This window comes from Pristiophorus japonicus, chromosome 16 (genome assembly GCF_044704955.1).
Source record: "Pristiophorus japonicus isolate sPriJap1 chromosome 16, sPriJap1.hap1, whole genome shotgun sequence".
Lineage (NCBI taxonomy): Eukaryota > Metazoa > Chordata > Chondrichthyes > Pristiophoridae > Pristiophorus > Pristiophorus japonicus.
In genome coordinates, this window is record NC_091992.1 from 22934520 (window position 1) to 22958811 (window position 24292).

The following is a 24292-nucleotide window of genomic DNA, read 5'->3' on the forward strand; positions in this document are numbered from 1 at the left end:
ACACCAGTGCTCCCAGTATTGAAACTTGGAGAACTCCACTGTATACCTCCCTCCAGTCTGGAAAACAGCCATTCACCACAACTGTCTGTTTTCTATCTCTTAGCCAATGTTGTATCCATGCTGCTGTAGCCCTTTTTATCGCATGGGCTTCGATTTATCTAACAAGCCTACTGTGTGGTATTTTATCAAACGCCTTTTGAAAGTCCATATGCACATCAACCACCTTGCCCTCATTCATCCTCTCTGTTACCTCATCAAAAAATTCAATCAAGTTAGTCAAACACAATTTGTCCTTAATAAATCCTTGCTAGCTCTCCCTTGGGTCTGTGGAGTCCCTGCTCCTCTGAGCCAGGTGTCCTTCCCATGCCTGAATTCGGGTAAGTAAAAATAGGGAGGGGGTGGAGGAGGATTAAATTCAGCCATTAAGGCTTTCCTAATTTCTATGGTTTGACTTCACACTAAACTACATATTTATGTATCTGCTATGTCTTTAAGATTATTATGGAAGCAAAATCTTACTTTTTAAATCCAATTACTAGCAGAAAGGGTATTTGCATTCCAATGTCTGAAGCATTAGGTTCAAACTAGATTAAGATAGCATTCCAAAGCTGAATGGTAAGGCTCAGGGATTACCAAGCTTAGGGAGCGGGTAGAGGAACATTGGGCACTGCAAACTTTTGCCTTGAGACTATTTTCACTCGAGGTGGGAATCCGGATGCAGGAGGTTGAAGTGGGTGGTGAATTGCGCGAGGCCTGGGATATTTTAACTCCCAGGCCTCATTTTCATGTCCTGACTGACTACAACCCGAAGTCAGCGGGAATTACATCCCTGAAGTAAGTAGTAACGATTCACATTCTTCAATTGAAAGTATTAATCATGTGCCAGATGTGAATTCCTGATGAGAATACATTTTCTGCCTCGAGATTCTGGCTGTAATTCCCTCTTTATTTGGGAGTCCAAAACTGTGTTTCGTTGTTCAACGAATGAAATTCAAAGTATGTCAGAACTGTGTTCAGTTCTGTATCTGTAATGTACACTGACTAACCCAGCCTGCTGTAACCATAGAAAACCTGCAATCACAATTTCTGAAGATATGTACTGAACAGCGAGATAGCAGGCAAACTTAATTAACTAGGGGAATTGAACAATACCAGTGGTGTAGTTGCATAATTGGAGAACATTGAGTTTATTTTGTAGGTTCCTTGCCATACCACCAGTTATTACAAGCCGCCTTTCTTCTAGCATCAATGGGAGGCTATCTGACCACTGAAAATCCATCGCTGGTGCGTTGTGTGTGAGGCAGCACTGGGACTTTTACGGGTGACTGTAAGTTGGGTTTGTAAGACAAACACTCGGACCATTCCCTTGCTGAGCCTTTTGAAAGTTTTTTTAAATTAAAAAGCTACTTTTTAACAAACTCATTAAATATTCTCTCAAAATATCAAGAAACTATTGAAGTGAGAATCCAATGGATTGTCATCCAATTAAATATTAGCCTTTTTTAGGAAAAACATTTATTCTCGTCAGGAATTCGCATGATTAATAATTTGAATTGAAGATTTGTTAGAATGTGAACTGTTACTACTTTCTACAGTTTCAAGAATAATGATTTAAGTAACACATCAGGCAGAGAGTGATTGAATTTGCTATTTACAGTCCAATGTAGCTTACTTCAAAAAAACCACCCACACAAACTGAATTTACAGCTAACATTAATCACTTATCAAAAATTGATAAGGGGTGTAGACAGAAGATAGCTTGGGGTTTTCCAGGCGTATTTGACAGAAATAGTCACTCATCAATTATTTAAATTGGCTACACTGTATAATGTGGTGAAGTATAAAAAGGGAAATAGAACGTAGACAAACAAAACAGCTAGAAATAACATGGCAGTCCACTGAACAGTAGTATGTGACTGAACTGGAGTCATTGGAACCTGCATAAAACCTATACTATCTGCATTCCTCAGGGGAAACAACACTAACTTTAAAATTGCTCAGAAAGTTCCAACACATCAGGCTGCAGGCTAAAAACACAGAAGTAAGAGACTGGCACTGAATATATTTGTATATTGAGTGAATGCAGATCACAAGACTGTACCTCCCTGACAGAGGATCACTTTGCAAAGAACAAGCACTGTGAAATGCTCAATGTGACAGATTTCTTTTAATAAAACTTAATACTGTTAAAAATATTTGTTTTTGCCAGGAGTCAACATAAGCAATAATACTGCGAATGGTGGAAATCTGAAATTAAAACAGAACATGCTGCCTGACCTGCTGAGTATTTCCAACATCTGTGGAGAGAGAAAAGGAGAGCAAACATTTCAGGTCGATGACCCTTTGTCAGAACTGTCATTGACCTAAGTAAGTGGGTCTGGCAATCTAAACCACAGACTTTTACACAGCTCTAGCCTCCAATGTTGCAGTGCAAGAAGAATAATGGCAAGTTTTCTTCACTTCTCTGTCTCCTCCCCCCCCCCCCCCGTGACATCGCTCTGCTGGCTGTGCCATCCGTTGATTGAAAAGCTTCATCAATCCACTGGAACTTACCATGTGCCTAGCTGACCAATCACTAACGTGGAACCATCTCTTTGGTGGCTGAGCCTTTCAAGGCCCGACAGTCTGCACATGTTTAACAGTACTTGGTATAAATACTCAACTTGTCAAGGCTTGAAAATGTCTCAAATTCCCAACCAACGATACATTTGTTTAGTTGATGCACAGCAGTTCTATAGCACAGCAGATCTGGTCGATGTGGAACTGGGTTTAAATAAAATTGAAGAAAAACCCGTACTTTTGATGAATCAAAAGTAATCAAAGCGGATGTGGGAAATCTGAAATAAAAAAGCAGAAAATGCTGGAAACACTCGGCAGGTCATTTTATAAACTCTCTGTGCCTCGCTATTTGTCAGTACCCATCTTCTTGTTGATCTCAATCAAGGGGCTTACCAAATGAATTGTAATATAGCAACAACTTGTATTTATATAGCGCCTTTAACATAGTAAAACATCCCTTAGCACTTTACAGGAGTGTTATAAGACGGAAAATTTTACACTGAACCATATAAGGAGAAATTAGGGCAGATGACCAAAAGCTTGGTCTAAGGAGGAAAGAGAGGTAGAGAGGCAGAAAGGTTTAGGCAGGGAGTTCCAGAGCTTAGGTTCTTGGCAACAGAAGGCACGGCCACCAATGATGGAGTGATTATAATTAGGGATGCTCGAGAGGGCAGAATTAGAGGAGCGCAGACATCTCTGTGGGGGGAGATTACAGAGATAGGGAAGGGCGAGGCCATGGAGGGATTTGAAAACAAGGATAAGAATTTTGAAATTGAGGCGTCGTTTAACCAGGGACAAATGTAGGTCAGCGAGCACAGGGGTGATGGGTGAATGGGACTTAGTACGAGCTAGGACACAGGCAGTGTGGTAGAACCTCCAAGACTAGACTCCGACTGCTGGATACATATATAATTAGATCATCAAAGATATCAGCGTGAAACTCTGATGGTTGGCATCAGCCTTCTGGGGCATGGGCAACACCTCATCAGTTTCTGACACAGATTTTCTGACGCAGCTTAAAAGTGTGCAGGCAGAGAGGAAATGGGTGACCACCAGACAGAAGAGGAGGACTAGGCAGGTAGTGCAGGAGTCCCCTGAGTCTATCTTGCTCTCCAACCAGTATTCTATTCTGAGTACTGGTGAGGGCGATGGTGCCTTTAGGGAGTGCAGCCAGAGGCAAGTCTACGGCACCACGGGTGGCTCAGCTGCATGGTGGGGGGGGGAGGAAGAAGATAGTCAAGGTAGCAGACAGGTGTTTCCGTGGTGCAGATGTGACTCCAGGATGGTATATTCAAAAAGGAGTTAGATGGAGTCCTTACTACTAGGGGGATCAAGGGGTATGGCGAGAAAGCAGGAATGGGGTACTGAAGTTGCATGTTCAGCCATGAACTCATTGAATGGCTGTGCAGGCTCGAAGGGCCGAATGGCCTACTCCTGCACCTATTTTCTATGTTTCTATGTTTCTATGGTATGTTGCCTCCCTTGTGTCAGGGTCAAGGATGTGTCACTGAGCAGCTGCAAGACATTCTGGGGGGGCGAGGGTGAACAGCCAGATGTCATGGTCCATATTGCTACCAATGACATAGTTAGAAAGAGGGATGAGGTCCTTCAGGCAGAGTTTAGGGAGTTAGGAATGAGATTAAAAAGCAAAGGTAGTAATCTCCGGGTTACTGCTGGTGCCATGTGCTAGTAAGTACAGAAATAGAAGGATAGAGAAGATGAATGCGTGGCTGGAGAGATGGTGCAGGTGGGAGGGCTTTAGATTCCTGAGGCATTGGGATGATTTCTGGGGGAGCTGGGACCTGTACAAGCTGGATGGGTTGCACCTCAACAGCTCAACAGAGCCGGGACTAATATCCTCGCGGGGGTGGTGGGGTTGCTAGTGCTGTTTGTTGGGGAGGATGTAAACTAGCTTGCCAGGAGGATGGGAACTAGAGAACTAGAGAATAGATTCAATCGGGAGAGAAGCAAAGCTGGAATTGGGCAGCAGAAAAGTCGAAAGTGAATTTGGAAGACAGAGGAAACAAGAGCTGGAAAATAGACAACAGGGGAGTTTGGCACCACTAAATGGTATATACTTCAATGCAAGGAGTATAGGGAACAAGGCAGATGAGCTGAGAGCCCAGATTGACATTTGGGAGTACGATATTATAGCTATTACTGAGACATGGCTGAAAAAAGGGCAGGTATGGCAGCTCAACATTCCTGGTTACAGGGTTTTCAGATGGGATAGAGAGGGGGGTGGGGTTGCAGTATTAATGAAAGAAATATACAGCTGTGAGAAGGGATGATATGTTCGAGGGGTCATCAAACAAGGTCATATAGGTTGAATTGAATAACAAAAAAGGGGCGATAACACTACCGGAAGTGTACTATAGACCCCCAAACCGTCAGAGGGAGATAGAAGAACAAATATGTGCTCAAATTGCTGAGAAGTGCAAAAAACCATTGTGAGGTATTTAAACTGCCCTAATATTAACTGGGAAAAATGTAGTGTAAATGGTACAGAGGGTGCGGATTTCCTAAAATGCATTCAGGAGAACTTCTTTAGCCAGTATGTAACAAGCCCAACAAGGAGGGGCGGTTCTGGACTTGGTTTTAGGTAGGGGCATGGGAGAGCATTTTGGTGCTAGTGATCATAATTCAATACGATTTAGGGTAGTTATGGAAAAGGACAAAGGTGAACCAGGAATAAAAGTTCTCAATTGGGGTAAAGCCAATTTTGCTGAGCTGAGATGGGATTTGGCCAAAGTGGACTGGAAATGGCTACTTGATGGTAAATCAGTGTCGAAGCAGTGGGAGGCATTCAATGAGGAAGTCCTGAGGGTACAGAGTACGTAAGTTCCCTTTAAAAAAAAAAAAAAATGGTGGGGCTAACAAATCTAGAGCCCCCTGGATGTCAAGGGTTATACAGAGTAAAATAAGGAAAAAAAGGGAAGCTTATGACAGATACCGAGAACTCAATACTGCAGAAACTCTAGAGGAGTATAACAAGTGCAGGGGTGCAATTAAAAAAATATATCAGGAAAGCAAAGAGAGAGCATGAAAGAATGTTGGCAAGTAAACTCAGGGAAACCCCAAAGATGTTTAATAAATACATTTAAGCGCAAGAGTGGGGCCTATTGGAGACCATAAAGGAAATCTATGTGTGGAGACAGAAGACGTGGGTATGATTTATAATGAATATTTTGCACTTGTTTTCACAAAAGAGAGGGGCGATGCAGACTTTGCAATGAGGAAGGAGGAGTGTGAAATATTAGACAAGATAAACATAATGAGAGAGGAAGTATGAAGGGGCTTAGCAGCCTGGATGAAATGTATCCCAGGCTGTTAAGAGAAGCAAAAGAGGAAATAGCAGAGGCTCTGATCATCATTTTCCAATCCTCCCTGGCTACAGGTGTGGTGCCAGAGGACTGGAGAACTGCTAATGTTGTACCTTTGTTTAAAAACACAGAAAGGGATAGACCGAGTAATTACAGATGAGTCAGCCTAACCTCCGTGGTGGGAAAATTATTGGAAAAAATCCTGAGGGACAGGATAAATCTTCATTTGGAAAGACATGGATTAATCAAGGACAGACAGCATGGATTTGTTAAGGGAAGGTTGTGTCTGATTAACTTGATTTTGAATTAGAGGAGGTAACTAGGAAGGTCGATGAAGGCAGTGCATATGATGTAGTGTATATGGATTTTAGCAAAGCTTTTGATTAGGTCCCACATGGCAGACTGGTCACGAAAGTAATAGCCCATTTGATCCAGGGCAAAGTGGCAAGTTGGATCCAAAATTGGCTCAGAGGCAGGAAGCAAAGAGTAATGGTTGTTGGGTGTTTTTGCGACTGGAAGGCTGTATCTAGTGGGGTTCCGCAGGGCTCAGTGCTGGGTCCCCTGCTTTTTGTGGTATATATTAATGATTTGGATTTGAATGTTGGGGGTATAATTAAGAAGTTTGCAGATGACACTGTGGTTAATAATGAAGAAAAAAGCTGCGGACTGCAGGAAGATATCAATGTACTGATCAGGTGGGCAGAACAGTGGCAAATGGAATTCAATCTGGATAAGTGTGAGGTGATGCATTTGGGGAGGTGTAACAAGGCAAGGGAATACAAATTAAATGGTATGACACTGAAAGGAGTAAAGGAACAAAGGGACCTTGGAGTGCAGGTCCACAGATCCCTGAAGGTAGCAGACCAGGAAGATAGGTGGCTAGGAAGGCATATGGAATACTTGCCTTTATAAGTTGCGGCATGGAATACAAGAGTAGGAGGTTATGCTTGAACTGCGTAAAACACTGGTTAGGCTACAACTGGAGTTCTGGTCACCACATTACAGGAAAGATGTGATTGCATTGGAAAGGGTGCAGAGGAGATTTACAAGAATGTTGCCTGAACTGGAGAATTTTGGTTATGATGAAAGATTGGAGATGCTGGTGTTGTTTTCTTTGGAACAGAGGAGGCTGAGGGGAGACCTGATTGAGGTATATAAAAATATGAGGGGCCTGGATAGAGTGGATAGGAAGGACCTATTTCCCTTGGCAGAGGGGTCAACAACCAGGGGGCTTGGATTTAAAGTAATTGGGAGAGGCTTAGAGGGGATTTGAGGGGAAATTTCTTCATCCAGAGGGTGGTGGGAGTCTGGAACTCACTGCCTGAAAGAGTGGTAGAGGCAGAAACCCTCACCACATTTAAAAAATACTTGGATGTGCATTTAAAGTGCTGTAACCTACAGGGCTATGGACCAAGAGCTGGAAAGTGGGATTAGGCTGGATAGCTCTTGGTCGGCCGACGCGGACATGATGGGCCAAAATGGCTTCCTTCTGTGCTGTAAATTTCTGATTCTATGAAATCAGCACAGCAAGTCCCCACTCTGCCCTCTGTTCCACTCTCTGACGAGTGTACTGGATAAGTCTTGCTCCTTCTCTTCATGCTACTTCCAGTGCCAAGGTCCCAGATTGCCGACTCTGTATACTGTAACTGGAACATTCAGGAGAGGAGAATGGGAGTTCTCGCCTTTAGGGTACAAAGGCAGCCATTTAGAGAAGCATGAGGAGACGTGGGGTCTGCCCAGTGCATTTGCCATCAGTTTTGGGTCGAAGTGCGCAGGGCAAATGAATGTTCAGAGGACCAGATGGGATGTGTGGCAAGAAGAAAGGGGATGGGGAGGGGCTGAGAAATTAAGGGGAGGGGCAGAATTGTAAGTGGCGGGGGAGGGGGGTGGGGGGCAGCATTACCAGGTGAAGATTCCACACTTGTAAAAATGAATTTTCTGTAAATGGGCAAGCCCTAACTTTTTCTGAGTTCAGTGTGTATCGATCACATAAGTGCAGCAACCTCATGCCCTGTCATGTTTTTGTTCAGCAATATTATCTCACTGTCAACAGGACTGATGGTGATAATGCTTCCAGTGAGGTGGGACACTCTTTAAAGGGAACTCCCCAATCTCATACCATGCTGAATTATTTTTCAATTCATCACGTGTTTCTAATATCACGCAAATTTTAGGCTGAGGTGAACCCATCAGCGTGGCTTTGTGAGTAGAGCGTCTCTGACAGTTTTTCTGATCCATACATTCATGCAAATTCATTTCAGTTAGCCACGCTCCAAAAGCAAATGCAGCATGGTAGTTATAGTTTGCCCGCTTAACAACAGTCACTGCACTCCAAAGGTCATTTGTTTATGTTAAGCGCTTTGAGATGGTTCAACAAAAGCAATAAAGAGGGAACGGTAGCATAGTGATAATGTTACAGGACTAGTCGTCCAGATTAATGATCCAGAGATGTGAGTTTAAATCCCACCATGGCAGCTGGGGAATTTAAATTCAGTTAATTAAATAAATCTGGAATTTAAAAAAAGCTAGTATCAGTAATGGTGACCATGAAACTACCGGATTGTCGTAAAAACCCATCTGGCTCACTAATGTCCTTTTAGGGAAGGATAGCTGCTGTCCTTTCCTGGTCTGGCCTATATGTGACTTCAGACCCAAGAGTGGTCGGGGTAGAAATTGCCCCCCGCCCGAAACGGGACGCTCCCACCCGTTTTCAGTGGTTTTTACCGCAGCTGCGGTTCAGGTCGACTCTTTTGCGAAATTCCACTCTTTGGGTTTTTTTGTTTTGATCCGGATGTCGATATAAATGGGGGCGGTGACTACACCTGAGGGGCGAAGATATAGCGGTGACAGCAACTGAGGGGTGGAAGTTGGATGCGGAGCGGAGTTCACCGCCGTGATGACGTCATCAAGGCGCCGCGTCATCACGGCTCTCCCCTTCCCTTAAAGGGGAGCGCCTCTGCGATTTTAAAACTTCGGCCCACTGGGCCACCAGGGAGGGTTTCGGCCGGGCCAGTGGCCTGGCACCCAAGAGGGTGTGCCAGACTGCCTGTTGGCGGCCCGGCTGAACCTGAGGGCATAATTATCAGGCCGACAAAAAAAAAAACATGGCGGCAGCGGCAGTGAGCCCTCCCCTTTAAGTGAAGCCGCACTGCCAGTACAGGAGGCCACAGCCTCACTGGACCATCGGGGAAAAAGCTTGTTTTGGCACCACCGGGCAGGCCGAAGATTTTCCAAGGGGAATGTTGCTGTCTGGGGTGGTTAGATCAGCAGTGCGCATGGTGATGACGTGCTTAACACCGATCGACAGCAGCGGAGCAGTAAGGGGGGGGGGGGGGGGGGGGATCGGGGCAATGCCGGGAAAACTCGGGAGGGAAATTGAGCTAGCGGCAGCCATTCCACCAAAAGTTGCCGACCACTCTACTCCGCAGCATAGCCGCCGATTTGCGGTGGTAACAGGCCTTAAGGAGAGGGGCAATTTAGGCCACCGTTGACTCTTAACTTGCCTCTGAAATAGCGGCTCATCACTCCCTTCTCAAGGGAAATTAGGGATGGCTAATAAATGCTGGCTTTGTCAGCGACGCCCATATTCCATGAACAAATAAATTTTAAAAATATGTATTTTTATTGCTGGGGGTGTCTGTCACCTGGACAGCTTGGGTGCTAATTTACCTGAATAGTTCAGCATTGGCTTCAGCTTCCAGTTGCTTCCAGAGCTGGTAGCATTCAGTCATCATCTCTGTGTAGCAGGCTTTGTTATAGGACTTCCGAATAATTCGAGTCTGCCCATGGGAACTTCCACGGGAATGAGGCAAGGCAAACTGGAAGTGGGGAGACAAGTACAAAGTTTTCACAACAATGAAGATTAGCTTAAAAAAAATCATCAGGTCAAAAGGGAAAATAGGCACCTTTTACTGCATTTAGCAGTGACTGCAGGTCACAGTTAAATCAGTTGATGTCTTAATCTATTCCTCATAGGGTATGGTCTCACAACACACTTGCTATAGAGAATTAGATAAAAGCTGTACTTTGCCTAGTCAAGCATGAAAGTGATGTTGACTTATTGACTTTTTTTAAAGTAGGGCAGAGTAGAACCAAATTGTCGACCTTACATGGTCGTTCTCTAAGGAATGTTTTGTCTTTATGCTAAATTGACAAATGCTGCAGTATTACAAGATGTGTCGCTTTCGTGTGGTCGGGGCATTTCCATTTATTCCAATAGGGATAGAAATGGTAACCAGTGCATGTTTAAAAAATATATAAGTTAGTTTACTTTCACATAGAATATTGTCAAACCTCAATAAATCTGTTGCAATCCCTTAAATACTAACTTACATCTGCTGCTTATCATCTTGCAAAGCTAACTGTCTTTTCAAACAGTAAAATATATGTCCCCTCATCTTGTGTATGTTGCCTATGCAGCTTTTATATTTTGCAACAGTGCTTTAGAGAATCTACATTCAACCTGTGCGCACTAGTTAATGCGCGACAAGTCAAGAATGTAACAGTTGATAACTCTTGAGCTGGTTGGAGGTAAGTGCAACTTAAGTTAGAAATAAAAGGTCCCTCTTTTGCACGAATCTTTGTACTCAAAATGATGACGCATAGCAGTTGCAAACCTACAGATTGATGTTCTCTCTCAGCTTCTTCAAAAGTGTAGGATCTGTTTGTAGTGTGTGCTCAGCCAGCTGCTAGTCCCCATGTGATCAGAAACACAAAATGATTTAGGCTTGATACCTCTGATTATGTGGAGCCAAGATTAAACACTGATATTGGCTTGTGTTTTTCGAGCGGATCCTCTGAAGGACATCGTGGCTTATGAAAATTCACTGAAATACAGCTAACAATTATTTTTTATAATAAAACAGATTTCTAGGTACAGAATTTGATTGTCTCCTGAAGTCATGGTTCTAAACAAATTGATTTAACTCAAAAGTCTGTTATGTGATTAAATATCCTAAAATGATAGACCCTGATAAATTCAGAACGTTGCTCTGAATTTGTGTTTAGATTCCCATTTCCAGAGACTGTCTCTCGCAGCAATTGTAGCACAGCCCATTTAGCTGCATTGTGCAACGGAATCTAAATGTTAACACAATACTGGGAGCTAATGCAGACCAAAGTAGACTTGTTACAAGTGCTGCTGTCTTCATGTGAAATTAGAAAATTAATTACCACTATTTAGTATGATGAGCATTAAAAATATTAATAATTGTGATGGGGAGACACATTTACAATTATTTTAATCAAATATTTAAATATATTTTAATTAGAGATGATATATAATGAGAAGAAAGGAATGTTTTTTTACATCTTTGATATTTACCACCTTTTTTTAGCTCATCATTTGGTTGTAATAAATTTACAAAACATACATGCTGATGCTTTACTGCGCAAAGTGATTCTGCAAATGGTGGCTTCGAGTCTTAGCTGTGATTGTTGAGAGACATCTGCTGAGAGGGATAATGAGTCACCGTGAGGCAGAACCGTCCAACTCTAATAACTGGTGTTAGATTGACATTGACAGATGCCAGGAAACAGTTAAACTGCCTGCTAGCTCTGGTCTTGGTTGGCAATGTTTCATGGTGTGTGAATCATAGAATCATAGAATGGCTACAGCACAGAAGGAGGCCAGTCGGCCCGTGTTCAAAAAGGAAAAACCCGACAGACACTTTATTGAAACAAATTTAACAGATTAAAAATGGTACTGGGTGAATTCTTAAAGTGCTGCTGTTGCTTAATGCTTGCCTCGCTCCTATGTGTGAACATTTCAGCACATTTTATGGAAGGCTAGAGACCAGTGCAAAGTTAATTAAAGCATTGGCTACATCTTGTACTGTAATTGATTCTGAATTCCTAACATTTAGGAAGTTGTCATTTTCATTAATAACCATTTTTTTCTCCTCTTGTACTCGACACAAGCCAGAGACGTGCTCCCCCAAGCCCAGGTATTTCTTTGTGGCTGCTCAGTAGGAGATGAACGAGAACCGCCTGGGTGATCTGCCCTCTGATTTCCCTGTGGAGAAGCACTTTGTCAACGAAGTCCGGCGGACTTGCCACAAGAGGAACTGTCACAGCAAATCCATGTCGTACCGCTGCACGGAGGTTTGTGTAGGGATTTTCAATGAGAACATTGCTTGATTCGCAGAATGGCTCGGCAATTAAATATGAGGTGAAAGTTTCTAGTTCCTGCACAGAGCCAGCAGGACAAGAGCCGGAGAAAGGGGGAAAAGTGCTGAAAGTTTGTAAAACTTTGTGTGCAGACTGTGTTACTGGCGGCCTTACAACGTTAGCTGTCATGAGGAGTGATGCTGGTCTTTGGGAAGCTGCAGTTCATTTGAGTGTGAGTGGACTGGGCGACATGCTGGACATGACTGTTAATGTAGGGTGTAATGTATGCACCTGTGAGTATGCTCACCGGTTTGTAGAGCTGTTCGAGAGGTGGGCACCGGAGGGACTGGAGTGCATCATTACCCCCGACAACCAAATTTAAATTTGATTTTAAATGTCTAAAGTTTAATTTGTTTATTGTGCCTGTTTCAGTGCCCCCCCCCCCCACCTTTTAGCCAGGGGGCACTTGTATAATTTGTGTTTTTAGTGCCCTCAAAAAACAAGGGGGCACTTGTTTGAAAGTGTTTGGAGTGTCCCCCCCCCCCCCCCTTTAATCAGGGGGCACTTGATTTAATGTTTTATTTTGTTCACAATAAAAGAGTTGTAGAGCTGTGGTTGTAGTTCGTGTTCCATGTTTTTATTGAATGTGCGAGGTTGCAGCCCCTCTTCCAATATCTGAAGGGGCTGCTCCTCAAATTCTGGTTGCACTTCAGTCCCACACTCCTGATCTTTGGGCACCCTGTGCGGAGGGGAGCGGGCAGCTCAGAAGGCCGCCTCGTAGGACTGCTTCTGGGCATGGCCAAGGGGGCCATCAGCCGGTCCAGGCAGTGGGCGGTCAAAGGGGCTGTTCAGCCCAACTGCCTGCCTCTCTTCCGCGGCTACATCCGAGCCAGGCTGTCCCTAGAGATGGAGCACGCGGTGTCCACCGGTACGCTCACGGCTTTCCGCGAGAAGTGGGCGCCAGAGGGACTGGAGTGCATCATCACCCCCGGCAACCAAATTTAAATTTGATCATTAATGTTTAAAGTTTAATTTGTCTATGTTTGTCGGTTTTAGTGCCTCCCCCCCATGCACATTTGTGTTTTTAGTGCCCTCAAAAAACCCCCACAATAAACAAGGAGGCACTTGTTTGAAAGTGTTTGGAGTGTGCCCCCATTTTAACCAGGGGGCACTTGATTAAAGTGCACAATGTAAATAACTGTAGAACTGTTGATGCCTACGGGCAAATTGGTCTGAAAATGCCCGATCGCGTCTGATCTTGGAAGCTAAGCAAAGTCAGGTCTGGTTAGTACTTCCGCGAGAGGTGGGCACCGGAAGGACTGGAGTGCATCATCATCCCCAATTTTAATCTGACCGTTTTTAAAGTTTCCATTAAAGTTTTATTTGCTAATTTGCGGGTTGGAGATCCCTTGCCAAAAAAGGGCACTTGAATTTACGTTCTACCAAAATAATTGTCGAACTGTTGAGTTGGGAGTGGCTTAGCCAGTCACGTGATGTTTACAGGACTCAATAAAACCCCAGCCAGTTGGGTTCCGGGGATCCACGATGAGGCAGGTGGTTGTCAGCCTGGTGGATGAACTGGTAATGTGCAAAACCTTTTGCTAATAAACCAACTAGTTATTAATAGCAATGTGTTGCTATGAATTCTTAAGCAACAAACTCATGAAGCAAATACATTACATAGGGAAGCAAGGATGCTTCATGTGAAGTTCAATGAGCTGCTGCTAAAGAGCTTTGGCTGCAGGCAACTATTGGAGCTCTTTGCAGCCTCACCATCATCAATGTCATCTCCCTTATTACGCTGAAGATTGTCAAATTGTGGAGCAAAGTTATGCAGCATAAAGCGGACCATTAGCATATGGAACACTATCTGTGAGCTGTATTGCAATGTGCTACCAGATCCGCTCAAGCAGCAGAAACATTGCTTGAAGACGCCAATGGTTTGCACAATGAGGGTTCTAACTGCTCCATGCATTTGACTGTAGCGCAGTTCAGCTTCTGATCTTTGACAGGAGTTATGAACCAAATGTGAAGGAAACAGCCCATGTCCCTAAGTAGCCAGCCTCTCGCTGACTGTGCTCGGGCAAAGAGAGAGGGGTCCAGGATTGACACAAAACAAAAGCACCATGGCAGCTATCAGGAAAGCGGCCCCAGACCTGTATAATATGCTGCTGATCATCACACACAAGTTGCAGAAAAATGGACTGATAGTCCTTGCGATTCAAGAAGGCAGCTCCACATGTGTGCCGATGATGTCCAAATCTACCTCTCCATCGCTTTTCTTGGTCCCTTCACTGTTTCTCTGTTGTCAGACTGCATGCCTAGTATTCAAAACAAGTCTTGGATAAGCTGTAATTTCCTCCAGTTAAACAGCCTTCACCTTCAGCCCCTGCCATAAACTCAGTAGAAAATAGGTGCAGGAGTAGGCCATTCGGCCCTTCGAGCCTGTACCACCATTCGATAAGATCATGGCTGATCATTCCCTCAGTACCCCTTTCCTACTTTCTCTCCATACCCCTTGATCCCCTTAGCCGTAAGGGCCATATCTAATTCCCTCTTGAATATATCCAATGAACTGGCATCAACAACTCTCTGCGGCAGGGAATTCCACAGGTTACCAACTCTCTGAGTGAAGAAGTTTCTCCTCATCTCAGTCCTAAATGGCCTGCCCCTTATCCTTAGATTATGTCCCCTGGAATGGGGTAGAAGTGGTCTCATCATCGGGGCGGAATTGCGGGTGGGTCGGAGCGGCCGTCGCTGCGAGTCATCAGCGCCACGCTGACACGCATCACAATGTCCCTCCCCTTCAGTTAAAGGGGAGGGCTGCTGCAAACTCTGCAGTCGCTTTAATGGCAAACACTGGGCCACCAGGGAGGATTTCGGCTGGGCCAGTGGCCTGGCAACCAAGAGGGGGTGCCAGGCTGCATGTTGGCAGTCCGGCTGAACCCGGGGGGCATAATTGTCGGCCTGACCTGGCAGTCGGCCGACAATAAAAAATAATATGGCGACTGCGGCAGCATGCCCTCCCTTTTAAGGGCGGACGCACCACCCAGACACATACAGCTTCCCAACAGAAAAAGCTGTCAGTGGCACTGACCGGTGGTGGTGCCACTCCCGCGGGGCAATACCACATGGTGCCACTCCCGCGGGGCAATACCACATGGTGCCACTCCCGCGGGGCAATACCACATGGTGCAATTTCCCGCAGGGCAATACCGCATGGAGCAATACCCAGCGGGGCAATTTCCGCGCAGGGATCGGAAAGGGGGTCGCCGCCGGTCAGTAAGGGGTCGACATGTGCCTGACGTGGCAGGAAAAAGGATGGAGCGTCTAAAGTCCTTGCTCTACAGTATGAAACCACACGAGGCACATTCTGGGGATGAGGTCACTCTGTGACCTGAACTCTTTATTCACAGGACTCCAAAGACAGTGACCCTGTGCGGGACCTCCCTTTTTATACCTGAGTGATCAGGTAAGGAGTGTCTCCCACAAGTTCACCCCTTGTGGTCAAGGTGTGCATTTAGGTTGAGTGTATACAGTAATACAGTGGTGTTACATTGTGATTACATACATGACATCACCTCCCCCCCACAAAGTCCTATTGGAATCATGGGTTTAGTCTTTCAGGTGGTCTACACTCCCTCGTGGAGCGCCGCAGTTGGGGCTCTGGTTGTTGGACACTGACGTGAGTGTCTGTCACCTGTGGTGATTCCGGCCTGTCCGGGCTGACCGCAGGGACTGTGCATTCTTCTAATTGCTCTTGTTGCTCGTTCACTGGCGGTGTGGTGAGCTCCATCTCATGGTCTTCTTCAGGTTCCTCCCTGCCGATGCTGAACCTTTTTTTTTTACTTGGTCCAGATGCTTACAGCATATCTGACCATTGTTGAGTTTTACCACGATGACCCTATTCCCCTCTTTGTCAATTACAGCGCCCTCAAGCCATTTGGGCCCCGTGGCGTGATTGAGGACGAATACAGGATAATTTATTTCTATACATCTCCCCCTTGCATTACGGTCATGGTACTCGTTTTGTGACTTGTGCTTGCCCTCAACTATGTCGGTCAGGACTGGGTGAATGAGGGACAACTGAGTTTTGAGTGTCCGTTTCATTAGTAGCTCTGCGGGCGGGACCCCCATGAGCGAGTGCGGACGGGATCTATAGGCCAGCAGGAGGCGCGATAGGCGGCATTGTAGGGAGGGCTCTTGAATCCTGAGCATATCTTGCTTAATGATTTGGACTGCACGTTCTGCCTGGCCATTGGAGGCTGGCTTGAACGCCGCAGTCCTGACATGGTTGATGCCACTGCCCGACATAAACTCTTGGAACCATAGCTTGTGAAACATGGGCCATTATCACTAACCAGAATATCCGGCAAGCCATGGGTTGCAAAGATCGCACGTAGGCTTTCCACTGTGGTGGATGAGGTGCATGGATTCAGAATGATGCACTCGATCCATTTTGAGTACGCATCTATCACAATAAGGAACATTTTTCCCATGAACGGACCCGCGTAGTCAACATGAATGCTAGACCATGGCTTGGTGGGCCAGGGCCACGGGCTGAGCGGGGCCTCCCTGGGGGCATTACCCAGCTGGGCACACGTCGTGCACCTGCGAACACAGTGTTCCAGGTCTGAATCAATTCCAGGCTCCCAAACGTGTGACCGGGCGATGGCCTTCATCAGCACAATGCCTGGGTGCTTGCTGTGGAGTTCCCTGATGAATGCCTCCCTGCCCTTCTGGGGCATAACTACCCGGCTGCCCCATATTAGGCAATCGGCTTGGATGGAAAGCTCATCCATCCGTCTGTGGAATGGTCTGACCTCCTCAGGGCATGCTCCGTGTGCGGGCGTCCAATCCCCAGTCAGGACACATGTCTTAATCAGGGATAGGAGGGGATCTCTGTTTGTCCAGATTTTAATCTGGCGGGCTGTGATGGGGGAGCCTGCGCTGTCAAAGGCATCGGCAGCCATGACCATCTCGGCGCTTTGCTCTGCTGCCCCCTCAGTGGTGGCCAGTGGAAGCCTGCTGAGCGCGTCGGTGCAATTTTCATTGCCAGGCCGGTGCCGGATGGAGTAGTCATAAGCAGCCAGCGTGAGAGCCCATCGCTGTATGCGAGCTGATGTGTTGGCATTGACAGCCTTGCTGTCTGACAACAGGGATGTTAATGGCTTGTGGTCCGTCTCTAATTCAAACTTCCTACCAAATAGGTACTGATGCATTTTTTTTTTACACCGTAGACACATGCAAGCGCTTCCTTCTCGACCATCCCATATCCCCGTTCTGCTTGAGAGAGCGACCTTCAGCATTGCCCTGCTGCAACACGCACCCAACCCCATAGGACGACGCATCACATGTCAGAACCAATTTTTTACAGGGGTCGTACAGAGTCAACAACTTGTTTGAACAAAGTAGGTTTCGCGCCCGATCAAAAGCCCGTTCCTGACAGTCACCCCAAAACCAATTGCAACCCTTTTGCAGGAGCGCGTGTAGCGGCTCCAACAATGTGCTCAAGTTTGGCAGAAAGTTCCCGAAATAGTTCAACAGTCCCAGGAATGAATGCAACTCTGATGTGTTGCAGGGCCTGGGTGCTCGTCGAATCGCCTCTGTTTTGGATTCGGTGGGCCGAATCCCATCTGCAGCAACCCTCCTGCCCAGAAACTCAACCTCAGGAGCTAAGAACAAACATTTAGATTTTTTGAGTTGCAGGCTTACCCGGTCCAGTCGGCGTAACACCTCCTCCAGGTTGTGGTGTTGTTCCTCGGTGTCCCGATCCGTGATGAGAATGTCGTCCTGGAATACGATTGTTCCAGGAATGAATTTAAGCAGGCTTTCCATGTTTCGTTGAAAAATCGTGGCCGCTGATCGAATGCCAAACGGACACCTGTTATAAACAAACAGTCCCTTGTGCGTGGTGATGGTGGTCAGTAGTTTAGATTCGTCGGCCAGTTCCTGGGTCATATAGGCTGAAGTGAGGTCCAACTTGGTGAACAGCTTGCCGCCTGCCAGCGTGGCGAAAAGGTCCTCCGCTCTCGGGAGCGGGTATTGATCTTGTAGGGATACCCGATTGATGGTGGCCTTGTAATCGCCACAGATCTTGACAGAGCCATCTGCTTTTAGTACAGGAACGATGGGGCTCGCCTAGTCGCTGAATTTGACAGGCAAGATGATGCCCTCTCTCAACAACCGGTCCAATTCGCTCTCGATCTTTTTACCGCATCACGTACGGCACCGCTCTGGCTTTGTGGTGCACTGGCCTGGTGTCCGGGGTGATGTGTATCACTACTTTAGTGCCTTTGAAAGTCCCGACGCCAGGTTGGAATAGTGAATCGAATTGTTGTAGGACTTATGAGCACGAACTTCACTCCACAGATGACATTGCGTGAACTTCCCCCCATTTCCAGTTCATCTCGGCTAACCAGCTCCTCCCCAACAGTGCGGGACCATTGCCCAGGACAATTCAAAGTGGTAGCCGATTCACTAATCCATTGTGTGTGACAGCCAACATTGCACTGCCTAGCACCGGAATGATTTCTTTCATGTAAGTCTGTAATTGTGTGTCAACACGTGCTAATTTAGATCTACTGGCTTTAAGTGGCCATAGCTTCTCAAATTGCTCAACGCCCATGAGTGACTGGCTGGCCCCAGTGTCCAGCTCCATGCGTACTGGGATACAATTTAATAAAACCCTCATCATCATTGGTGGCGATTTGGTGTTTGAACTGTGAATATTCGCCACATGGACCCGCTGAACCTCGCTGTCCATCGATTTGCCCCAAATGTCATCCAGCCTCAAAGAACCCTCTTCTGGTCCATCCACCTCATATATTAGCCTGGTTGCAGGCTTCCTGCACATTCGAGCTAAGTGGCCATTGAGATTGCAGTTCCTGCAGACAAACTGTTGAAATCTGCAAGATCTAGCTGAGTGTTTTCCCCCACACCTCCAACATGAGTTCAAGTTTCTATTGTTGGGAACAAAAGGGCTATGGCCAGGCATTCCATGCTGACTGTCCCTTTGACTGCTCTTAAGTATCCTATTAGTGGGTGTCAATGGCCCCATCCCAGGCCGCATTGTCTACTGTAATGGCATGAATGTCCGTTCAGCCTGCATTGTCTCTGTTGACGTCTGCTCTGGGATCCATTGCTTCGGACTGCCCCTGCCTGCCTGTGGGGCTCTGAGTCACATCGATGATGTTAACTCCCTGATCCATCGCCGCATTAGAGGCAGAATTGTGCGCGTATATTATTTTTGTCTCTTTCTCCCCTGCCATGAAAGTTTGAGCCATCAACGCCGCCGCTTCCAAGGTCAAATCCTTGGTCTCAATTAATTTGCGGAAAATTTCCGCATGACCGATGCCCTCGATAAAGAAGTCCCTTAGCATCTCCCCCCTGCAGGCATCTGTGAATTTACAGAGGCTGGCCAAACGCCGGAGGTCCGCTACGAAGTCCGGTATGCTCTGTCCTTCATAACGTCGGTGGGTGTAGAATCTGTGTCGGGCCATATGTATGCTACTCGCCGGTTTGAGGTGCTCCCCGATCAATTTGCTAAGTTCTTCAAAGGTTTTGTCCACCGGCTTTTCAGGTGCTAGTAAGTCCTTCATGAGCACGTAAGTCTTTGGTCCGCAGCTGGTCAAAAGGTGAGCCCTTCGCTTGTCGGCCACTGCATCCCCCAGCCATTCTTTCATAACGAAGCTTTGCTGAAGCCTCTCGACAAAATTGTCCCAGTCTTCCCCAACACAGTACTGTTCCTCTGTGCCATTCTTGTGGGTCGTGAATTCCCGTTTCTCGTCACCAATGTAAAGTCCTTACTCTACAGTATAAAACCACACAAGGAACATTCTGGGGATAAGGTCACTCTGTGACCTGAACTCTTTATTCACAGGACTCCAAAGACAGTGACCCTGCGTGGGACCTCCCTTTTTATACCTGAGTGATCAGGTAAGGAGTGTCTCCCACAAGTTCACCCCTTGTGATCAAGGTGTGCATCTAGGTTGAGTGTATACAGTAATACAGTGGTGTTACATTATGGTTACATACATGACAGAGCGGAAACCCGTTGCCACTACTTCCGGCTGGGGCAATTTCGGAAGGGTCAGCCCATCCGACTGCTCCCCGTCGGTAAAGCCTCTCCGCTCCATTATCGCCTCTTAGAGGCGTTAATGGAGCTTATGGAGGGGAGATAATTTCGGCCCCTATATATCTTCCTTTTTTGTCAGGAACAGATGTCTGTTAGCACTGCTAGTGATTCAGAAAAAGACAGCACCCTATATCTTCCTCTCAAAGGTTTGCAAGTACCAGCATAGGCTTACACTGTCTCTTTCTATTAAGAAAATATTCTGATTTACATTGTTTGGATCCAGAGTGTATGAACTCACACTTCCCACATTGAGCCCCATCTGCCAGAGATGTACCCACTTACTTAGTCTATTTATGTCTCTTTGTAACTTCTTACTCCCATCTACACTACGTTCGATTAGGCACATTACAGCCTCTGGACTCAAGTTCAACAATTTCAGACCACAACCTCTGTCCCTATTTTTTTTACATGGGAGCTGTTGATGTTTCTGACAGTTCCGTTCACACCCTATCTAGACTCATCTTTTATTTCTTTACTTGTCCCATTACCCTCTCCTTTGACTTTGCACCATCATCCCTTTTGCCAGTTAATCTCTCCTGCCGTCCACTCTATCACAACCTTTCCTTCTGTTCTTTCCTCCCCTCCCCTCTTTCACTGCCTCTGCGCTTGCTTAAAAACCTGTTACATCTTTAACTTTTTCCAGTTCTGATGAAAGGTCACACACTGTTTCTCTCACCATAGATACTACTTGACCTGCTGAGTATTTCCAGCATTTTCTGTTTTTATTCCAGAATTCCAGCATCTGTAGAATTTTGATTTTGTACAACTTATTTTGCCTCCTAACTTACTGTAAACCTGGATAAACAACTCTCTATTCCTTCATCTAAATCATTAATATAGATAGTGAAAAGCTGAGTCTGCAGTACAGATCCCTCGGGAACTGCACTTGTCACAGAGGATGTTCCCTTTATTTCATTTTTTTTCTCGTTCTGGGATGTGGGCATTGCTGTCAAGGCCGGCATTTATTGCCCATCCCTAATTGCCCTCGAGAAGCTGGTGGTGAGCCGTCGCCTTGAACCGCTGCAGTCCTTGTAAAAGTATTCCCACAGTGCTGTTAGGGAGGGAGTGCCAGAATTTTGACCCAGCAACGATGAAGGAACGGTGATATATTTCCACGGCTGGACAGCGTGCGACCTTGGAAGGGAACGTGGAGGTGATGGTGCTCCCATGTGCTTGCTGCCCTTGTCCTTCTAAGTGGTAGAGGTGGCGAGTTTGGGAGGTGCTGCCGAAGAAGCTGTGGCGAGTTGCTGCAGTGCATCTTGTAGATCGTACACACTGTAGCCACGGTGCGCCGGTGGTGGAGGGAGTGAATGTTGAAGGGGTTGGATGGGGTGCCAATCAAGCAGGCTACTTTGTCCTGGATGGTGTCAAGCTTCTTGAGTGTTGTTGGAGCTGCACTCATCCAGGTAAGTGTATTCTATCACACTCCCGACTTATGTCTTGTAGATGGTGGAAAGGCTTTGGGGAGTCAGGTGGTGAGACACTCACCACAGAATACCCAACCTCTGACCTGCTCTTGTTGCCACAGTATTTATGTGGCTGGTCCAATTAAGCTTCTGGTCAATCCCCACTTCTCACCTTATGCTGGAGAAAAGCTCATTGATGAAACAGATGAAGATGGTTGGGCCTAGGACACTGTCCTGAGGAACTCCTGCAGTGATGTCCTGGGACTGGGATGATTGACCTTCAACAACCTCAACAATCTCCCTTTGTGCTCGATGTGACTCCAGCCAGTGGAGAGTTTTCCCCTTGATTCCCATTGACTTCAATTTCTCCAGGGCTCCTTGATGCCACACTCAGTCAAATGCTGCCTTGATGTCAAGGGCAGTCATTCTCACCTCCCCTCAAGAATTAAGCTCTTTTGTCCATGCTCGGACCAAGGCTGTAATGAGGTCTGGAGCCAAGTGGTCCTGGTGGAACCCAAACTGAGCGTCGGTGAGCAAGTTATTGGTGAGTTAGTGCTGCTTGATAGCACTGTTGACGACACCTTCCATCACTTTGCTGATTGAGTGTAGACTGATGGGGTGGTAATTGGCCGGATTGGATTTGTCCTGCTTTTTGTGGACAGGACATACCTGGGCAGTTTTCCACATTGTAGGGTAGATGCCAGTGTTGTAGCTGTACTGGAACAGTTTGGTCAGAGGAAGAGCTAGTTCTGGAGCACAAGCCTTGAGCACGACAGCTGGGATGTTGTTGGGGCCCATAGCCTTCGCTGTATCCAGTGCGCTCAGCTGCTTCTTGATATCACGTGGAGTGAATCGAATTGGCTGAAGACTGGCTTCTGTGGTGGTGAGGACCTCAGGAGGAGGCCAATATGGATCATCCACTAGGCACTTCTGGCTGAAGATGGTTGCAAATGCTTCAGCCTTGTCCTATCCCTACTCTCTGCCTCCTACCTCCCAACCAATTACCACATGGATGCCACATTGACGCTTATATTTGGGGAAATGCAGTCGTGCTATGCTGCTGTTACTATTCAATGTTAAAGATGAAAGTGGCAGCTATGCTGATCAGTGCTTGATAAATGTGTGGACAGTACGCAGGCTGACACTGTAGTTGATTGCTAAGCTGGAAGGAGGCAAAAACTGAAATGTTGAGGGTGGAGGTGACCTTGACTAGTGCGAGCAGTGTTGCCCCTATGGTGCAGGTATCGCAGGTACTGCACAGCTCTGGAACCGGGTCCTTGGTGACCTCCGCCGAGCCTGCTGAGCACTTTGCCTCCAGTCATTGTCAGGCCATCTGGATCTGATGACTACCGACTTCCCGAGCATGCCTTATACCATGCAATACTACAAATACTTGGTAACAGCAGCACCGATCAGTCATTTTAAACTTGACTTGCTGACAGCCGCAACACTGTCTAGGTGCCATTTAGATGCCTCGTTGCTCCCGTGAAAGTTTTTGTGCAAGTACATTTTATACTCTCTCTCTCTCTCTCTCTATCTCCAGTTTTTCCTGTTCTGCTAAAGCTTTTAATGTTTCACTGACGGTCAACTTCCTGGTGAATTAGCAAACAGCATTTGACTATTGTAGAAAAGAAAGAGAGTTTATATAGTGCCTTTCACGACCATAAGAACATAAGAACATAAGAAATAAGAGCAGGAGTAGCTTATCTGGCCCCTCGAGCCTGCTCTGCTTATTCAATAAGATCATGGCTGATCTGAAAGTGCTTGGCATGCAGGTACAGCAGGCGGTGAAGAAGGCAAATGGCATGTTGGCCTTCATAGCTAGAGGATTTGAGTATAGGACTGGGGAGGTCTTATTGCAGTTGTACAGAGCCTTGGTGAGGCCACACCTGGAATATTGTGTACAGTTTTGGTCTCTTAAAATCTGAGGACCGACGTTTTTGCTATTGAGGGAGTACAGTGAAGGTTCACCAGACTGATGCCCGGGATAGCAGGACTGACATATGAGGAGAGACTGGATCAACTGGGCTTGTATCCACTGGAGTTTAGAAGAATGAGAGGGGATCTCATAGAAACATATACAAGTCTGACAGGATTGGACAGGTTAGAGGCAGGAAGAATGTTCCCATTGCTGGGGAGTTCCAGAACCAGGGGTCACAGTGTAAGAATAAGGGGTAAGCCATTTAGGACCGAGATGAGGAGAAACTTCTTCACTCAGAAAGTGGTTAACCTGTGGAATTCTCTACCGCAGAAAGTTGTTGAGGCCAGTTCGTTAGATATATTCAAAAGGGAGTTAGATATGGCCTTTACGGCCAACGGGATCAAGGGGTATGGAGAGAAAGCAGGAAAATGGTACTGAGATTGAATGATCAGCCATGATCTTATTGAATGGCAGTGTAGGCTCGAAGGGCTGAATGGCCTGCTCCTGCACCTAATTTCTATGTTTCTATGAAGTACTTTGGAGTGTAGCCACTATTGTAATTTGGGAAAAGTGGCAGCCAAATTGTGCACAGCAAGCTCCCACAAACAGCAATATGATAATGACCAGATAATGTTTTTGTTATGTTGTTTGAGGGATAAATATTGGTCAGGACACCGGGGATAACTCCCCTGCTCTTCTTCTTCAAAATAGTGCCTTGGGATCTTTTACATCCACCTGAGCGAGCAGACGGGGCCTCAGTTTAACATCTCATCCAAAAGATAGCACCTCTGACAGTGCAGTACTCCCTCAGTACTCCACTGGAGTGTCAGCTTAGATT

The 24292-nt window shown here is 46.3% G+C and overlaps 1 protein-coding gene across 1 annotated transcript in view; it reads right to left on the bottom strand.

Annotated features, from left to right (window-relative positions):
• pipox (pipecolic acid oxidase) overlaps positions 1 to 24292 on the bottom strand; it is a 100052-nt gene that overhangs the window by 74001 nt on the left and 1759 nt on the right. Inside the window, exon 2 of the mRNA XM_070858085.1 lies at positions 9552 to 9700. Within this exon, the coding sequence (XP_070714186.1) occupies positions 9552 to 9700 (149 nt within the window). The remainder of the gene's footprint in view (positions 1 to 9551; positions 9701 to 24292) is intronic.